Consider the following 18,977-nt stretch of genomic DNA (forward strand, 5'->3'; position numbering starts at 1 on the left):
ACGCGTTCCTGAGGGGATGCGGGTGGGCAGTGGGAAGCACTCTGACGAAGGCTGTCTGATCACAAAACTATGACGCTCAGGCCCCAGGCCCCAGGTGTTTCTTACTTCAACTAAGGTTGGGATTTGAGGGGCAATCAGAACGCTGACCAGTGTGCCATTTACCTCAATGGCGTGGGGTAAAGGTAGGTTTACAGCTGTTCATATGGAAAAGAATACAATGGTTAATAAATGATAATACAAGAATAAATTGTTTTGCGTATTCACAACTGTAAACCTACTTTTGCCCCACCATGTATTCTAATATTTTAACAATCAGCATGGCTACAGCTGTGCATATGGTTGGATATTTGCTCCACTGTTAGTATGATAGTCAGATTGATTTAACCCCTTTCTAGAATTTTATGGTAAGTAGACAGACAGACACACATGGAGCAAGCAAGCTGTCTGCGAAGCTAGTACTACAGAATAACATTTTGGTTTTCTGGACCATAATTTAAGGTACTGAAATGCTGGTCTTTTGACAGAGAGAACACACATTTAGTATATGCAGGCTCCCTGGGTGCTTACTGAATTATCAAACAGACTTTACACTCAAAATAGAGGCAGAGAAAGGAAATGTCCAGAAATGAATCAGGGTACCATCTGTAACAAGAGAAGAAAAATAATAGTGGAAGCAATGCCTGGTGCTTTACAATGGGAATAATTGGAGGAAATGCTGAAAATAATACTGAGAAAAAAACATGGTAGCCTTATTCCATCCCACACACCACCCCTGGCTAACAGAGAAAGGCACCATCATCTCTCTGCAAAGCTTTCTCTTCAAACAAACATGCTGTTAATTCTCCCATTTTAACTAAACCCTCTTGATCCCCTCATCTCCAACTCCATCTCTATTCCTCTTCAGAGCAAAACCCTCTGAAAGAGTCACCAGTTTTCCTTTCGGTTTCCATTCAGCCTGACTTGGGGACCTCAAGGACCCACATGGTGCTCATTAGCAGGCAGTTCTCAGCTTTCTTGGACTCACAGTGGAGCAAATATCTAACCAGCTGCAGCCACACTGATGGTTAAAATATGAAAATACAGGGTAGGGCAAAAGTAGATCTACAGTTGTGAATAGAGAAAACAGCTTATTCTTGTATTATTATGTATTAACTATTGTATTCTTTTCCACATGAATAACTGTAAACCTACCTTTACCCCACGCCATTGAGAAAAATAGCCACATTTGTTAGCATCCTGACTGCCCCGCCAACCATTGCTTCTTCCTGAAACCCACTCCTTACCTTCTCAAAATCCAGAAATTAGGGAGTTCATCCCAGGCACTACAGGGGGCTCCAGGACCCTGCTCCAGCAAGCACGAGGCCAGATTCCATTCTCATTGATCATCAATAGTGTATGTGCTACTTATACCCCCAAGAGTCCTTACTCCCTGGCCTTGCCTTCTCCCCATCCCCCCATGCCCTGCCTGCACTTCACACAGCCTTCCGGATCTTCAAGGGCAATACCTGGGAGGCTTCTTGTGTCCACTCATCCCTAGGAATGCCAACCAGCCCACCATGGCCAGCCCTGTATCCTGACTGTATAGGCCCAGGCGTTGTAAACCATGTCCAGGGTAGCCCTGGTATCCAAATCTAAGCTCCCTCTGGTCTCCAGTGCTCTAGCTAATGCTGCTGGTACTCATCCCAGCATAGCCTTCCAGAACACGCCACACAGGACTGACGCAGCCTCCATGGGACTTTGCCTCAGAAGGACCTGGGAGAAGCAGGGGTACAGGTGGGCAGCAGGGAACAGCTAGGCTCCCTGGAGACTTAAAGGTCAAGGAGACCCAGAGTATGGGCCACTGCTGAACATCACTTCCATTCAACTGAACAGGCTCATCAAAACCCACCACAAGAATTAGCACAATAATTTTTATTAATTAAAATGAGAGTAATCACATAATATTTGTTCTGTCTGATAACGTAAACTTATTTAAGTACGAAATGATTACGATCATCCCCATTTTTACAGATAAGTGAAGCACAGAGAGGCTATTTAGAACTTAAATGGCAGAACTAAAATTCAAACTCAGGCTAGCACAGCGCTGACCACTCTTGTCCGCTACAGCACACTGCCTCTTGTTTTGCCTGAAGGATTGTATTCCACCCAATTAAATATGACATTTCAGAATGATTTTCCTGATTTAGTTGATAATAAAGATTTTAGCATACAAAATCTCAGCAATATAATGGCTAAAACATTTGGGAGGGTAGAACATTTTTAATGTAATTGCTTTTCAGTAGAAGCTGAGAGGATTTGGCACCGTGCTCTACATTACTGATGTGAATTTGATACTCTAAGTCACCAATGACTATTAATTTAGTGGGGAGGTTTTTGTGTGGTTGATGCAGTCTCCTTTATCAAAGCAAAGCTCAGGACAGGGGCTTTAGTTAGCTAGTGACAACCTCCTCAAATAAAACCAACAATGTCTAAAAATGACAAAAGATTTGGAATTTATTATAGTGATTTGATGAACAATTTATACTCTATGTCACATGAGGGATTGATATTTAGCTTAGCTTTTTTAAAGGATAAAAGGGAATTTATTTTAGGTTGTTATATACAGGCTTTTACATTCATTTCTTTTACATGCTGACTGTTAAATAGTTAGACTAGCACCTCGCCTTCCACCAGCATTTGACACTTCCCTCCTCCCGAGAACACGCTTTCAATCAACTTCAATGCAACGCATTCTCACTTTCCTCCATGTTCACCATGAACACATCTCCGTTTCCTTCGCTGCTTACTCCTCATCTTCCTGACCTGCAAACCTCCGTGTTGCCTAGATTCAGTCCTGGGACCTCTTCTCTTCTGTATCTTTGTTCTCTCCCTTGGTTGTCTTACCCAGTACCATGGCTCTAAATACCATCCATACACTGGACCCTCACAAATGATTGTCTGGTCTTACCTCTTTCCTGGATGCCAGACTATACTATATGCAAATAGTAACACGACAGGTCCAATGTGGTGTCTAATAGGCATCTTAAATCTAATATGTCTAAATCTTGGCCCTTGGTATTCTTCCCCAACCCCCACAGTTTTCCCCCTTCCTGTTCCATGGCAGCTCTGTCCATCTAGTTATTACAGCTCCAAACCTCAGTCGTTCTTGATTCATCTCTTTAACATTTTATGTCCAAACTACTTTCAAAATAGATCCAGAACTGGACTGCTTTCAGTTAGCCCCTGTTCTATCACCTGGACCACGCCATCATCGTTTTCACCTGTTCTACCTCCTGGACCAGGCCATCATCGCTTTCACCTGTTCTATCACCTGGACCACGCCATCATCGTTTTCACCTGTTCTATCACCTGGACCATGCCATCATCGTTTTCACCTGTTCTATCACCTGGACCACGCTGTCATCGTTTTCACCTGTTCTATCACCTGGACCATGCCATCATCGTTTTCACCGGTTCTATCACCTGGACCATGCCATCATCGTTTTCACCTGTTCTATCACCTGGACCATGCCATCATCGTTTTCACCGGTTCTATCACCTGGACCACGCTGTCATCGTTTTCACCTGTTCTATCACCTGGACCACGCCATCATCGTTTTCACCTGTTCTATCACCTGGACCACGCCGTCATCGTTTTCACCTGGATTGTTTACAGTATCTCCTTAACTGTCTCCCTCACTCCACCCTTACTCTCCTACTCTTCATGACTGCTTTTTAAAGGGTGTAAAGCAGATCATGTGGCTCTGCAATTAAAAATCCTCCAGTGACTTCCATTTAACTCTGAGGACAGCCCTTAGCCATTGCAGTGATCATCTAGAGCAGTGGTTCTCAACCTTCCTAATGCCGGGACACTTTAATACAGTTCCTCATGTTGTGGTGACCCCCAATTTCATTGTTACAAATTGAACATAATGAAAACATAGTGATTAATCACAAAAACAATATGTAATTATATATGTGTTTTCCGATGGTCTTAGGCCACCCCTGTGAAAGAGTCGTTCAATCCCCAAAGGGGTAGCGACCCACAGGTTGAGAACCGCTGAACCCTTCACAAACTGACGATACATTTCCTCTCTGACTCATCTCTGTCTTTCACTTGGCTTCAGCCACACTGGCCGCCTTTCCACTCCTTGCACGTGACAGACACACTCCCATCTCAGGATCTTCACCTCAGCTGTTCTATCTGCCCAGAAAGTTCTTCCCATAAAGACCTACTTAATCTTTCCCTCTCTTTCTCCATATCTTTTTTCAAATGTCACTGCATTAGCTTCCTATTGCCTCTATAACAAATTAGCAAAAACCTGGTGACTTAAAACAGAATATGTTTATTATCTTATAGTTCTGGGGGCCAGAGTTGTGAAGTTAAGGAATTCGCAGGGCTGCATACTCTGGGAGGCCATTCCTTGCCTTTTCCAGATTCCAGAGGCATCTGCACTCCCTGGCTACTGGCCCTTAAAAGCCAGCAGCACAGCTGGTCCCCTTCTCTGGCCTCTGCTTCCACCATCACATTGTGTTGTCCAACTCTGACCTTTTCCAACTGAAATATTTAAGTTTACAAATCTCGTTCTCCCACCAGAAAGCCTTAGTCTCCTTTTCACTTAATTTTTTCCATAGCACTTGTCACTGCCTGACACACTATATTCTAAAATAAAGGGGGTGGGGGAGGTAGGAGAAGTTATAGGGGATAAATGGTGATGGAAGGAGATGGGGTGGGGAACACACAATACAATATATAGATGATGGATTGTAGAATTGTACCCTTGAAACCTATATAATTTCATTAACCACTGTCACCCCAAATAAATTCAATTAAAAACATTTAAAAACTAATGGTGGTGAAGAAATTTAAAAGTGATAAGAGAAGAAATTATACTAGCTGTTTTAAAAAGCTTGCCATATATAAATTGCATTTATTTCATTATTTATTTTTAAATGAAGAAATGTTGTAAAATGTTTGTATGCCTGGGCGATAATTATAATGGCGACTTACCGTTAGTTGGGCATAAACTTGAATAACCTTTTCCAGTAATGGTGCTGCGTTACAGAGAGTCCATCCAAACTCTATTGTGTTCAATAAAGTATATTTGTGATCCAGCTTATTGGAGTAAAGGTTATACTTTCAAGCTTTACAATTTCATTTGTAAAATTCCTTGTGTGCGCAGTTGCCGCCGGCATATTAGTACCCTGCTGAAACTTGATTGAGATGAATATTTCATACAGGGTGCAACCTTTATAATTTTACAATTATGAGTAGTTCCATAACGCATTATAATTTGTCTATTAAATTATGGCAAAGAACATGAAAAATAAACCAATACAAGTTGCCTGTGCAGCCCATCATCTGGAGGGTGGGTGGGTTTTGTCTCTTCTGTTCACCGCTACACCCTCACTGCCTAGAAGAGCACCTAGAAAGTAAGAGGCACTCAATCAAGCACAGAGGCGGAACGAGGCACGACTGGAATCCGTGCCAGCATCGAGCTCTGCCCTTGGTGGCACACGGAAGCCTGCACTTTCCGCTTCTCTGCCGTTGGGTGGGACCCTCTGACTGATTCTGACCATTGAAACGTGACCATAAGTGATGTATGTCGTGTCCGGTCTGAGGCAGTGAAAAGCCATGCACTCTTCTCCAGACCCCGCCAGGGCCCAGCTGTATCAGGTGGCACAGCTACAGACAGCAGGACTCTGACAGCCTGCGTTTCTGAGCCACTATGCGAAATAGAGCCCTCCCTTCCTCCCCACCCCCCAGAGAAGGCCCTTCATTGGGATCAAGAAATCAACTTCTGTTGTTGTATTAAGACAATAAAACTTTGGATTGTTTGCTATGAGAACATAACCTAATCCATTCCAATTAATAAAGAATTTGGTATCAGAAGTTGGGTGCCCTTGTAAAAAAAACCCCAAAATATGTGGAGCTGACTTCACAGTTAGATGGTCATCGTTGGCAAAGGAACTGGTGCCTGGGGTCACCAAGGCTGTAATCCCTGTGTCGTAGTGACCAAATAGCTAGCAAGACTGCCACTCCGGTGACTTGGGAAACAGATCATGACTTGAGTAAACCTGCAGCTCAGGGGAAACATGTCAGAATATTTATTTAGTGATATTAGCCGCGTTCAGATACGGATCATAAGAATGACATAGCCCAGAACAGAATTGCCCAATTTGAAAGCAAATGGAGAGATTTAAGAACTGGCGCTTTGCATGGTTAAAAAGCAACTGCTCCCAGACTCTAAATAGTATAATATTAGAGTCAGGAAGCAATTTTAAGGGAGATGCCAATAAATTCTTTCAACAGATTATATTACCTAAGGGCAAGGATCAGATTAAGGTTATATTGCTCAGTAAATCTTTTCAACTCTATGAAATTACTCATGTCAAATATAAGGGTCCAAACTTGCCCACAAAAGTGGGCTAAAGAATGAGAGCTCCGGGAGTGAACACACAAAGAAACACTAGACATGAGGAATCTGTCCCAAAAGAACCTTGGGGGTCTCTCTCTTCTCCTCCCTCCCCTCCTTAAAGGGTTTGGCCCAGAAGCCACTAGGTGGGCAGAGGAAGGTGGACTCCCCTACCTGTAGGGGCGGGGGAGCCACCAGAGCCTGAGCTGAGTAAGGGTGGCATCTGCATAGGACAGCTGCCCAGCTCTGAGCCCGAATGGGCAAGGAGGGCATCCACCTAGAGGAGGCAGTGCAAGGGTCAGGGCCTCAGAAGGGCAAGGAGGGCATCCATGTGGAGGGGAGCTTCCTGGCAAGGGGTGGCAGAGCCTGGGGGCTGAAGACTGGTGGGGAGCAGAGGACACCAAGCAGCATGGGCAGTCAGGCCCCCTGGGGGTTGGGGGGCTCTGTGCAGGGAGGCAACTGCTAAAACGAGTCTAGGGGGGCAGGCTTCCCGTTGGTAGAGAAGGCTACTGCGAATAAGTAAGGGAGAAAACTGAAAGGAACCCTGTGATGCATCAGTATGAACCTGTGGAGATTTTCTTTATATTTTTATATGTATTTTATATATTTTTATACAGTAAGTCTTCACTTAACTTTGTCAATAGCTTCTGCAAATTTAAGCAAAATGATGTATAAGAAAAACAATTTTACCACAGACGAATTGATATAAATAAGAGTTCATTTCCTATGGCATCTCATCAACTTTATAATGAAATGATGTTGAACAAAATGATGTTAGTCAATAATATTGTATATAGGTGCCAGCTGGGTACTGAAAATACCAGGGGGAACACTTTGTAAAGTATATGATTACCTATGCACCTGCTGTGTACCTGAAACTAATACCAAATAATATTGAATGTAAAGTGTAATTGAAAAATTTTTAATTAAAATTTTAAAAATAGATACAAATGTATATCTGTAAACACATTATATACATACACACACAGATTCTCTGCCTCTGTCCTCGGAGAGAGCCTAGGGGAAGTGACACCAGAATCCCTATGGGCTTACCAATGCCTAGATCATGGCTTTAAGATGCCTAATCTCTACCCAAGGAACTGGCCCCCAGAGAAATGGCTGCTTCCAGAGCTGGGGCAGGCAAGTACACAGTGATCTCAGAGCGCCTTGCCCTAGAAAACAAAGAATAGCTCCAAGAACGATAGAAGTGTGTCCCAGTCCACGTGCCCGCCTGAAGAGGCACTCACTGGTCACATCTAGGACAGTCTGATTACCCAAATAAATAATGATGGCAATGGATTACATCCATTAAGTAAAATGGAAAATGCATGTATTCAAAATAAAAGTTAATAAATGAATAAACTGAAAGTTAGACGACACATGGAATATTACATAGCTCTCAAGTTCCTTCCCACAAGAGTTATTAGTTACAAACAGAAAAAGAATAACTTTACAGAACAGACTTCAAATCTTATTGGCGTGATCAAAGTGAAAAAATGAAACTCTGTGCCACCTAACAGCGTGCAGAGAACACAGCATTGTCTCTGACATTCCTGACAAAATGCAACACGAATCTGGTCCCAAAGAAACATGAAACAGGTGCAAATGGAAGGGGCACAGTACAAAGTCATTGGTCTGAAAGCTTTGAAAGTGTCAGGTAATGCAAGTCAAGGAGAGGCTGAGGAGCTGGCCACAGTGAGGGGCACCAAGAACATATGCAGCGAAAAGCAGCTCATGGTTCTGAACTGGATTCTCTTGCTATGAAGGACATTTTTGAAATACCAGGCAAGTGTGAGGGTAACTGATGGTGATGGTAACAGGTGGTTTCCTGATTCTGAGGGTTGCATTTGGGTCAGGTAAGAAATGCCCTCATTAGCAGAACATGCACAGACTAGGGAATGATGGAGCATCCTACCAGCAACTTGCTCTCAAATGGCTCAGGGCCAACACAGGTGCTTGTGCCCTTCTGGAAGCTTCTCTGTGCGTTTGGTATTGTTTGAAAAGGTGGTTTGGGTGTGGCTCCTGGCAGGTGAAGATGACTGGAATAAAATGGGAAGGAGCTGTCTGTGTTTTTGAAAGATTGCGAGACACTGTGGGCTACCAACCTTTTTCAGCCGGAGCAGGGGCTGTGAAATGGGCACGTCCTCGTAGAGGGCCTGTTTCCCAAGGCCAACTTCAGCGGCGGCTGGAGAAGCAAACGAGAAACGGAAAGTCTTCCAAAGACGCCGAGAGGCAGAGGACAAGCAGCTCTCCGCGTAGAGTGACTGCCAGGAGACTGGAGCGCTCCTGTGGCCCAGTGGCTCACTCCCTTCCCTGGAAGCTGTCTTGGGCCATGGCAGGGCAGATAACTTGCCATTTTCATTCATAGTCTCCAGACGAAGAGAAACCATCCTCAATCTGAAGTAGAGACTATGACGCTGAGCTTTGAGCTCGGTGCCGTGACAAGGGGACTTTCAGTTGCACTCCTGGGAAGGCTGTTGGAAGAGAGTGTCGTGACTAGAAGAGAAACTGTGGTAGCGATTCTTAGCACTTACCGACATCTGGTTCTTCTCCTCTCTGGGCAGAGGGAGCCCTGCAATTATTAGGCCAAATGACTTGTGACTCTTTCAGTCCAAGGACATGCATCGCTTCTGTGCAGGGGCAGAGAAGAGTCCCAGCTGCGCCCTGTCTCTCCCGCTGCGGTGGGCGTAGGAGCCGTGTGCTGCAGGCGCTGCAACTGTGAGATGCAACTTCTCCATCAGCTGGGTCTTCAGTGTCACCCTGGGGTCAGACACCTGATGGAACCTAGACATAAAGTGAAAAAGCAAAACAGTTTTTTGCAGGAAGCCGTTCCATCCTTGTTGCTTGACACAGTCGCTGCAGGGAAGAAACATCTGCACAGCATATGTTCCAAGGGACCTGGCGTATATGGCATACTGTTCTTAATATGTTTGCTCCCCTTCTTAGTGCTATGTGTTCTAACCAGGGCCACCTCCCTGAGAAAGGTTGTTCCCCCAGGTGTGAATGTTTCCCTGGAGTTAGGGATTAACAGGACTAGGGAAGGGAATAAATCAGTAAAACCCCTAGTGCTACAGAAATACCATGTACTACTTATGAGGAACTTAGACTAAGACTGTTAGCAATAAATTTAGGACTTGTTAGGCCCACATCCCCGGGGTCTACCCACCAGAGAAAGTACCAAAGCCTATACCCCTAAAAACCCGCCGACGCAGGGCAGTCCAAAGGAAGACCACCAGCAAGGCTAAAAGGTCATAACCTTTACTTAGGCCATAGAATAGGAAAATCTCCTTCAGTTATTTCTTTATAGCTTAACAGTAGAGCAGTAGAATAGTGACCTTGGAATAGAAATAACAAACTACCCCTTATAATGAAACACAGAGACTAACCTTTAGAATAGAATGTAGAAACATAGACAATAGATAAGATTAAAATCAACAGAGCTAGATAGAGATAAGATTTTTAGCCAAGGTCAGATAAGAGAACAAGGAACTGTAAAAGGTCAAAGGAGGACCCAAAACATACCATGATGTAACTATAGAGGCATGATTATAGAATCAAATAGTATAAATACAGCTGTAACAGGATAATAAAAAAAGAACCTGACTATGCTGATCATCTGAATGCTGTCTCCATGTCCTTCATTCTTCGCTGACACCGTCCACACCTTTGGGAACGCCTGGACCGCTGGGGCTGAACCCTGGCAGTTTTTAAAAATTAAACGACCGAGTTTGAAGGTTGTTCATTACTACATTGTAATGTGGCCTATATAGATGCATAATGCAAAGAAAGGAACCCGGGTAGCAGGAAGGGAAAAGACATAGTCATCTGACTGAGGCTAGAAGGAGAGGTAAGAACGTCTTTGTGTGCAACTAGCAGCCAAAGATATCCTTAACAGGATCCTGGCTCAGCTGCCAAAGACAGCATCTATATATATAAAAGCCTACGCAACCATCCGACCGTCTGACCACCTGACCGGTAGCTATGATGCACAATGACCACCAGGGGCAGAAGCTCAACGCAGGAGCTGCCGAGCTGCAGTGACTTGGCAGCTGCAGTTCTCAGGTGATGCACCCAGACCCAGAGAGGAGGGAGCCTTATTCCAGGGTGCGTCACCCAAGAACTGCCCTCTTGCAATCCGGGACCCCTAGGGGGATGTCAGAGAGCTGGTTTTGGCCTGATCCTCGCAGGCCAGGCCAAGGGACCGGGTCTATAGTGATACCATAATGGTAACTGGTTACCTACATAGTAGGAATACTTAACGATGGCCAATACCCCACTACCGAGAACACAACATGGTTGCCAAATTGTAGAAGATCATTTGTAGTAGAAATTCCCCAAATGCAGGTTTTAGTCAAATGCCCGATGGTCAGGTGCTAAAACCAATATTCAGCCAAAGCCAAGCCAAAGCTGAAAAGGGCCATCCGAGAAGGAAGGTGTAGGTTCAGACATAGTCTTTTATTTGTGTGTACACAACATTCACTATTTATATTATATCAAAAACATTGTTGCTACGATTACAATTTATCACTAAGCTGTGAGAAGTGAAATGTCAAGCTTATCATGTAAAGCCAGCGCGATGTTTGCCCAGCAGGGCCGGCTCCGGGCCCCTACAGAGCGCACGTGCTGAGGTTAAATAACTCAAGAAAGTTGGCAAAAGAACAAATTGGGGGCACCTAATTTCTCTGTGCTTTTCTCTTGTATGCTACTCTCGGATTTCTTATTATATCTAGTTTTGTATGTGATTTTAGAGTTTTCTCATGAAACGTAGGTCACAGAGTTGCCACCCTTACCTCATTCTTACAAGACAACTATTCCCCAAAGAAATTTTTCTTGAGAGAATCATGGCCTAAATGAAATCACAAAACTAAAATTTAAATATAGCTCTTAAAGCTTATTTTGTTTAACATACATCTAATAATTTTATGAATAGTAGAACTATGGCGTACTCACATTTTTATTATTCTGCTTTGTATTATGTAAGTTCTTGTAAATTTTCATTTGCCAAGAAAGATAACTGAATTTATCCAACTAAGGCAGCTTTCCTTAATTTTTGTATTAACTGCTAACCTATATCCTTATTTATCCATTTAAAGATTCTGAAAGGTTTTTAAATAAAAATAACAGCTTTCATAGTAATTACTGCTTCATTTTATAATTGCAGTAATTATAATTGCATAAATTATTATGCCTTCATTATTTTAATGAAATGTGAATGATCATAAAGAGATTTCATTCTAAATAACATTTAGAATGAGCACTCAAATTTAAAGGTATCAGCAACAAATCTGAATAACATATCATGTTTGTATAACTTATGTTGCTAAACTGGTTATACACAACAGTACTACCGGATGATGTTATTGACCGTGGGCAAGTTCAAGGTGCCCAAAGTTGTGTTTAAACATGTACTAGGCTGTTCTGACATCCAAAAACTAAGATGATAAAGCCACGGTTGAAAAGCATATTTCTGGCCAGTTCCTAAGGAGAAGCCAGACTTTGCCTTATCGCTAGTGTGTGCAAACAACACCTCGAAGACAGTCTCTGATGGCTGGAGTTTACAGGCGGTGAATGCCAGGGACCAGTGCACACCCGGCATAAGCTGACACACAACGCACCCTGCTCACAAAGCAAGTCAGCTCTTGCTTATGGGATTGAGCTGGGTAAGCAAAGGCCTCCAGGGGCAACTAGGAAAGCAAAGTCCTTAGACACAGAAGAGGAACAGAGAAACACACCTCCCAGCTTTAATAGAGAAGACTCACATGAACCAAACAGAAAGCTCACCTAAACTAAAACACCCGAAGGCAGAACAAAAAGGAACGGAAAGAGATGAGGAGGCAAAGGTCTGGACCGTCTTCCCACTCTGCTACTTACTGACTGTTCCGCTTTGATCCAGGGGCCTGAACCTGAGTTTTCCCACCTATAAAATGCAGGTAAGAGTATCTCCATTATCAAGTGATAAGCTACAGGAAAGTGGAAAGTGTTGTAAATTCTAAAGCTCTGCATAAAAAATAAATAGGTTTTAAACATCCATGTAAGCTCTTCATTAATAAATCTTACTCTGCTCTGCTGAGGCCCTCACCCCTCTGGTTGGCTTGATACTATTTTGATCCTGTTTACCTGCTACATTATAAAAGCAATATTAGTAAATACCCAAATTCCCCTTGCAGATAAGGAAACTGAGGCACAGAGCTAAGATTGCATAGCCAGGAAGAGTCATAACACACATAGTTCACTGACAAGATCAAGTTTGAGAGCCCATAAGGCTGAATCTAGGCCTTGGTGCATGCTTACTTTGCTAAGCAAAGGTCTCTGGTGCAAAAACATCAGTCTTTCCTGATAATCCCCTGCACTCAATGTCGAGTCTTTTTATTCTATTAAGATAAGTTTCCATAGTTTAAAAAAAAAAGTCTGGTGAAATATTTAAAATGAAGGCCTGCTGCCTAAAATATTTTTTACTTAAGGTGTTTGAATATTCGTTGCAAAAACCACGACTATCCCTAACACCAAGCAGAGGGTCCAAATGTGCCAAACCTCAGTCTTGAAATCCTCAAATAAAACCAGCCGTGCTGGGTCCAGCCAAAACCAGCATGAGCTGGCTGGCCTGAGACAGCGAAGGAGGCCTGTTGGACTCGGTCAGATCCACAGAGCATGAGCGATGACACTCTGTGACCGGACTTGTGCGTTGGACAACCAGGACAATGACCATGTTCGAGAATTCACACCATGATGGGTGTGGGAGGGGACCATCCCAAGCAGGGCGAGTGGGAAGGGACAGGTCTAAGACTCGGTTCTTTTTTATGACAGTGTCAGGTGACTCTTCTGCACACCAATTGGACGTGACAATTTATCTGAGGGAATGGCCACGTGCGCTGTAGTTTAAGGTCAGGTCTCACTTGGCCTTGTTCATTTCCCTCCCACTCCGCCGCCGCAGCTGAAGCAGGCAGGCTGGCCTCTCAAATGGGAACACGTGTGTAATTGGCCTAAAGAGGGGAACGCTAAGCCTTGGCCCAGGCATATCCCGACTGCTGTGGGTCCGTACGCAAGGAAGGACCAGAAGAATGGTATCAAAGGAGCCAGAGAAACGGAGGCAGAAGGAATATGGTGGCAGAGCTAGAGACTGTTCGTGCTTGTCGATAAAAGCAGCTAATTCAGTGCTCGGGCCCTGAACACGGAGTCTGCCGAATTCTGAGATTCAATGCAGGAAGTCATTTGGATAACATGCTTAAACCATGTTGCACAACCCAGTCTCCATTAGTAAAAATAATAATCATAGAGAGAGACTTGCTTTTTATTTCTTCCTTCTCCATCTGAACTGCTACAAGGCAGCACACTCATCGACTGTATCTGTATTGCAGAAGCAAGCAATGAAAATATTTACAAATATAAATAAGAAGAGCATTCTGCCTAAAAACATTAAAATACAAAATAAATTGAAGGACTCTGAGAAGTGGGAAGCTGATTGTTGCATAAGCCATGCCCTGTAATCCAATTTATAGCAATAAAGAACCAATCATTTCATTTTCATCTGTGTCACTATTTTGTCTCTCTCAGTGGGCTTACAATTCAAGAGAGGAGGCTAGGGGTGCAAACCCCAGGCTTGTGTCCAGGATTCACTGCTCAACAGATGTGTGCTGCATCTGTGATTCAATCCATCCAAGTACCAGTTTTCTCATCCATAAAATGGGGAAACAGTAGAAACTACTTAAGGATTGTTTGGCAGGATGACATGGTATATATAACCCAGGAATAGTGTTCAGCAGAGTGGCACATTTTAGGTGCTCAAGAAACATTGCGTATTGCATATGTAATTTAATATTTAAATTCATTTTTGTACTTATTGTAATTTTGATCCTTGCTGCAGAAACATATTGCTCTGTTTCTTTTGAAACTCAGTGTTGATATCAACTAATGCCCAAACCCGGCCCCACCTAATCCACGTAGAAAGGGATTTGCCGTATTAGCTGAGTTGGTGAAGATGGGATTGGGCATTAACTGATGTCAGTGGAGATGGGACTGGGGTGTTCCTGATGTCAGTAGAGATGAGTTCAGGCATTAACTAACAGCAGTCCTGAAAGACTACTTTAAAAGGAAAACACAGCACTAAAATTCTGGGGCAAAGATCGAAATTGGACTATTGTCAGAACATAGAAAATAAGATAAATCCAATTGTGTAAAGGAAGAAGCCAGTTTTCCTGTGTGTTCCAGGACAAGAGTCAAGTAAATCAATACCTTGCAAATTGCTAGCACTCAGAGGTTGGAGGGTTATCACTTCCAGAGAAAGAAAGGAATAAGCAGATTTTAGAAGCAGGTTTCCCAGGAACACCACGAACAGGCACAGATGGTGCCACGCAGGACTGCTGAGCTAAAGATCGAAGAGATAGAGACCGATATTTATAACAAAGGCCTATAGCACAGGTGCTACGTTTACTTTCCTGCTGCAGGCGGTCACCCCACCGATCTCCTGCCAGCTGGAGCTGGGGTGTTTGCATAAGGTCAGTGGAGAGCAACTGCACCTAGATGCTGCTGAAAATGACAGAATGACTGACAACACCGCCCTCATGGTTAGTGTCCCCGGGTGCCACGCCAAGCAATGTGCATTCATTATCTCATTTCATCTTCATATCAGTCCTATGAGATGGACAGTTTTAACTCTTTTTCTAACGAGGAAACAGTGGTCAGAGAAGCTAAATAGTTTCCCTATGTTCACATAGTTAAAAACTTATAAATTTGGGATGCAAACCTAGCTTATCAAAGAGAAAGAAAATTGCCACATTATAAGAAATCCATCCGTAAAAATACAGCGGCAGAAGGAAATAATGAGTGGACTCTGAAAGATTCCACCAGCAGAGGTTAGAAAGAGAAACCGTTACGCTCTTAGAAACATAGATGGGAGTTCAGGCCCTTTTGGAGAAGGTTATTCTGGACGTGCTGACAAAGGGAAACTACACCGTGCTTTCAGGAAGGCCAGAAAAAGTTCCCAAACAGCAGGAGGAAGAGACACAGAGGCTATTGGTAACTCCCTGCTGTGCCTCAGAGAGGTGACCAGGGACCCAGGCTCCTGTGCTTGTTGTTTCCGGGGAAGCTGGAGGCTGTACCGCTTACCAGTCACAAGGGGACAAATAACACTCAGGGGAGGATGCAATGGTGAAATTAAGTAAGTTGGAGATGATGCTTACTTTCCTTTTCTCCTAATGAGAGCCACGCTGTAAAGACAAACGGCATATAGGAACGTGCATTATTACCCACACACCTGGCAGTAGCAAAAGTCTTGGTTCCCTGAACACAACCAATGTCAGCACAATGAGCACTTGGAAAGATTAAAAATAAAACTCAGCAAACATGTAGAGTCCTGTGCTCACACACTGGGAAGGAAACAAGATGAATTATCTTTGTCTTAAAAGTTGCTCATCTCACAACGGAGAAATATTTGGAAGACATACCTATTGATATACAGGAGAGTTTTAAAGTTATAATTTATTAGCATATTAAAAGATCTATGTAAAAGGGACACGTTTTCATGTAAAAGACAAAGAAAACTTGGGACATCTAATACTCATGGAATACTCCACCCCAACTCAAGCAGAGGGTTTCTTTTTTTTTTTTAAGACAAATTCTCCCAAAATACCAAATAATTCTGGTGCTATTTAAACTATTCTGGAGCATAGGAAAAAAAGAATTGGAGAACAGATTGACCACAAACTCTTGCCTCCACATCCTGACCTAAATCTTAGAAATGGCATAAAAGATATTGCTTAAAGGAGCAAATTCATAAATGTGCTATAAAACAAAATATATATATCAGAAATAGTGAGGAATCCATGAAATACAAATACACACATGGGGTTGGATTAGCAGAAGAAGTTGTCACCCAGAACAGGTGCGAGGACCGCTAGGACTGGTGGCAATGGCTCTGGAGGTGTTTCAATTAAAGGTGCAATAGATACAGTGGATCAGGAAGGATCCATAGCAATACATCTGGGTAAGTGATTAAAAATATATATTTTGATTGTTCAAATAAGTTGACCCCATAAGACAATGACACTCAGTGTCTACTTGTATTAAGGATCAGCCAAGAGAACATTAGCCTCCAGGCTAAGCTATGAGTATGGGTACCTGGGCAAGGAAGGTGACTTACACCACCAAGAAGAAGCAGGAAACCTCTGCTCTCCCCTCAGACAGCTCTTCCTAACCCGTTTAAATATATTTTATTGTTTCATTCCTCTCAATGGGTTGAGGCAGGATTGCTCCCCTCAAAAAATAGCAGCCATGGAAAATAGGATAGGGAAATTCTCATAGGAAATGAGTATGTAGCAAGAAGTACCTAACATTGTGGTAATTCATTAAAAAAAACAGCCCTGAACTCAACACACAGGACACCCAAGAAAATAGTTCACAGAACAAACAAATGTCAAGTCAAGGTAATATTTTCAAAAGAATAAGACCGAGTTACATGCCCTTGACTGGAATCAAACCCAGGACCCCTCAGTCCTCGGGCTGACGCTCTATTCCCTGAGCAAAACAAGCCAGGGCTCTCCTCCTATTTGCAATACTATCTCTTTCCAGTCAAGCTTTTCCAATTCCCTCTCCCTCTCTGCTACTCACCTTTCTAGGGGGCCCTTATTTCATTCCGTCTGCTTTCTTTTGACATGCTTTTCTCTTTTGTATTTACATCCTCCATCCTAATTCTAGTCATGGGCAGTACAGTCAGTAAAGGCATAATAAGCTTTAGTCAGACCTGTGTTCAAACCCTGGTCCAGCCCCTGATCACTGGCTGATTACTTAACTTCTCTCTGGCCCAATCTTCTCATGAGATGATTTTAGTACCTTCCTTGGGGGTTATTATGGGAAATACAGAATAATATCAATCCTAAAACCCTTTCATATGTGGCTGACACATCGTTAACTCCCCAAAGCTATCATCACCATATTTTTACTCCATTTTTTTTCTGTCAGCTAATTCTCGCTTGTTTTTATTCATCTCACTACTTCTGACTCCCCGATTTCCATCACAGGTGCCCTCGGGCTATCTTTCTCTTAACAATGGGAATCTAGAAACAGGCATAATCCGAACAAGAGATAGCAGCAGGTTACACGTGTAAAGTTATAAACCCACCAACACAGATAATAACGGAGACAAGCTTTGTGTTGGCACAGAGCACTTAGTCTGTTCTTTATCATTTCAGTCCTGCTCTGAAGGATCATTTGTGAGCCCTGAGGCACACGGAGCAACAATGACTGATTCAAGAACTTAAAATAAATCATGAATAAGCTCAATCAGATGGTTTCACTGCCAGCTCAGATCTAGTGTGCACAGCCTCAGCCTCAGCCTCAGCCTCAGGGCGGCCCTCCCAGGAGTCGCTACAGTCTGCTGCAGGTGAGTGAACACCGGGGCAAAGGAGAGAGTCTGGCGGGATTCTCTAAAGGCCAGGATCTGAGGAGGGCCTTCAGGAAGGATGGCTAATTTCAGCACCGCAAGCTCACCTCCCTTCAGGATTTCATTGAAACCTTGGCTCCTTCAATCTGATGAGCATGAGAGCCCAAAAGAATAGAACTATTTCATTACAGTGAACTTGATTTATTAAAAGTAGGCATCCTGCCCTAACCGGCTTGGCTCAGTGGATAGAGCGTGGGCCTGCAGACTCAAGGGTCCCAGGTTCAATTCCAGTCAAGGGCATGTACCTTGGTTGCAGGCACATACCCAGTAAGAAGTGTGCAGGAGGCGGCTGATCGATGTTTCTCTCTCATCAATGTTTCTAACTCTCTATCCCTCTCCCTTCCTCTCTGTAAAAAAAAAAAAAAAAAAAAAATCAATAAAATATATTTTTAAAAAAAGAATACTCTTCAACATTTCCTGTAATACTGGTTTAGTGGAGATGAACTCCTTTAGCTTTTTCTTGTCTGTGAAACTCTTTATCTGACCTCCAAAGTCTAAATGATAGCTTTGCTGGGTAGAGTAATCTTGGTTGTAGGTCCCTAAATATTCTTAAAGAATGTGCTCTTTGTGATTGGAAGGAATACATTCAACTGCTTAAAGTATAGGACATTGAAACACAACCTGTCTACCCCCTAAAGGGCATAACCAAGTGACCATGGCCTGATACCAAACTGCCTTCTGTGTAGGGAAGGTCCTTTTACTCACAGGCTTTTATTTGGCTTATCAGGATATGCAGCTTTGGGGTAGAGCTGTATTGCTCAGGACAATAGGGCTGGTGCTGAGCTTTCTCTGCTTTACCACCATGCCGTCCTGAGCTTCTCCGTGCATGCTGACCAAATACTTACAGTACCAAGTGATTATGTCTCTGCCCAGGCCCCACCCTATAGGAAGGACGTATATCTGAGATCCAGATAATTAACAGAGAGATAAACAAGGGATGCAAGAAGCATACCTACCTATATTTCAGAGCATTGTTATACCTCATCAACCCTGCCCTGTTCCTGGGGTAACCAATCTGTAGGCAATGTAGTGACCTTCCTTGGACACCAGAACCCCTTTTTTATGTTTTTATTGATTTCTAGATAGAAAGAAAGGCAGAGGGATAGATGATGAGAGAGAATCATTGATTGGCTGCCTACAGCACATTC

At 43.3% G+C, this 18,977-nt stretch overlaps 1 protein-coding gene across 1 annotated transcript in view; it reads right to left on the reverse strand.

The window, feature by feature from the left end:
• Nucleotides 1-18,977, reverse strand: part of NXPE2 (neurexophilin and PC-esterase domain family member 2) — a gene marked incomplete at its 5' end in the record, with an annotated part of 138,558 nt that overhangs the window by 96,854 nt on the left and 22,727 nt on the right. Inside the window, 3 exon segments of the mRNA XM_036323974.1 lie at nt 6,570-6,672; nt 8,501-8,580; nt 8,930-8,951. Coding sequence (XP_036179867.1) covers nt 6,570-6,672; nt 8,501-8,580; nt 8,930-8,951 — 205 coding nt within the window.

This window comes from Myotis myotis, unplaced genomic scaffold (assembly GCF_014108235.1).
Source record: "Myotis myotis isolate mMyoMyo1 unplaced genomic scaffold, mMyoMyo1.p scaffold_m19_p_10, whole genome shotgun sequence".
Taxonomy (NCBI): domain Eukaryota; kingdom Metazoa; phylum Chordata; class Mammalia; order Chiroptera; family Vespertilionidae; genus Myotis; species Myotis myotis.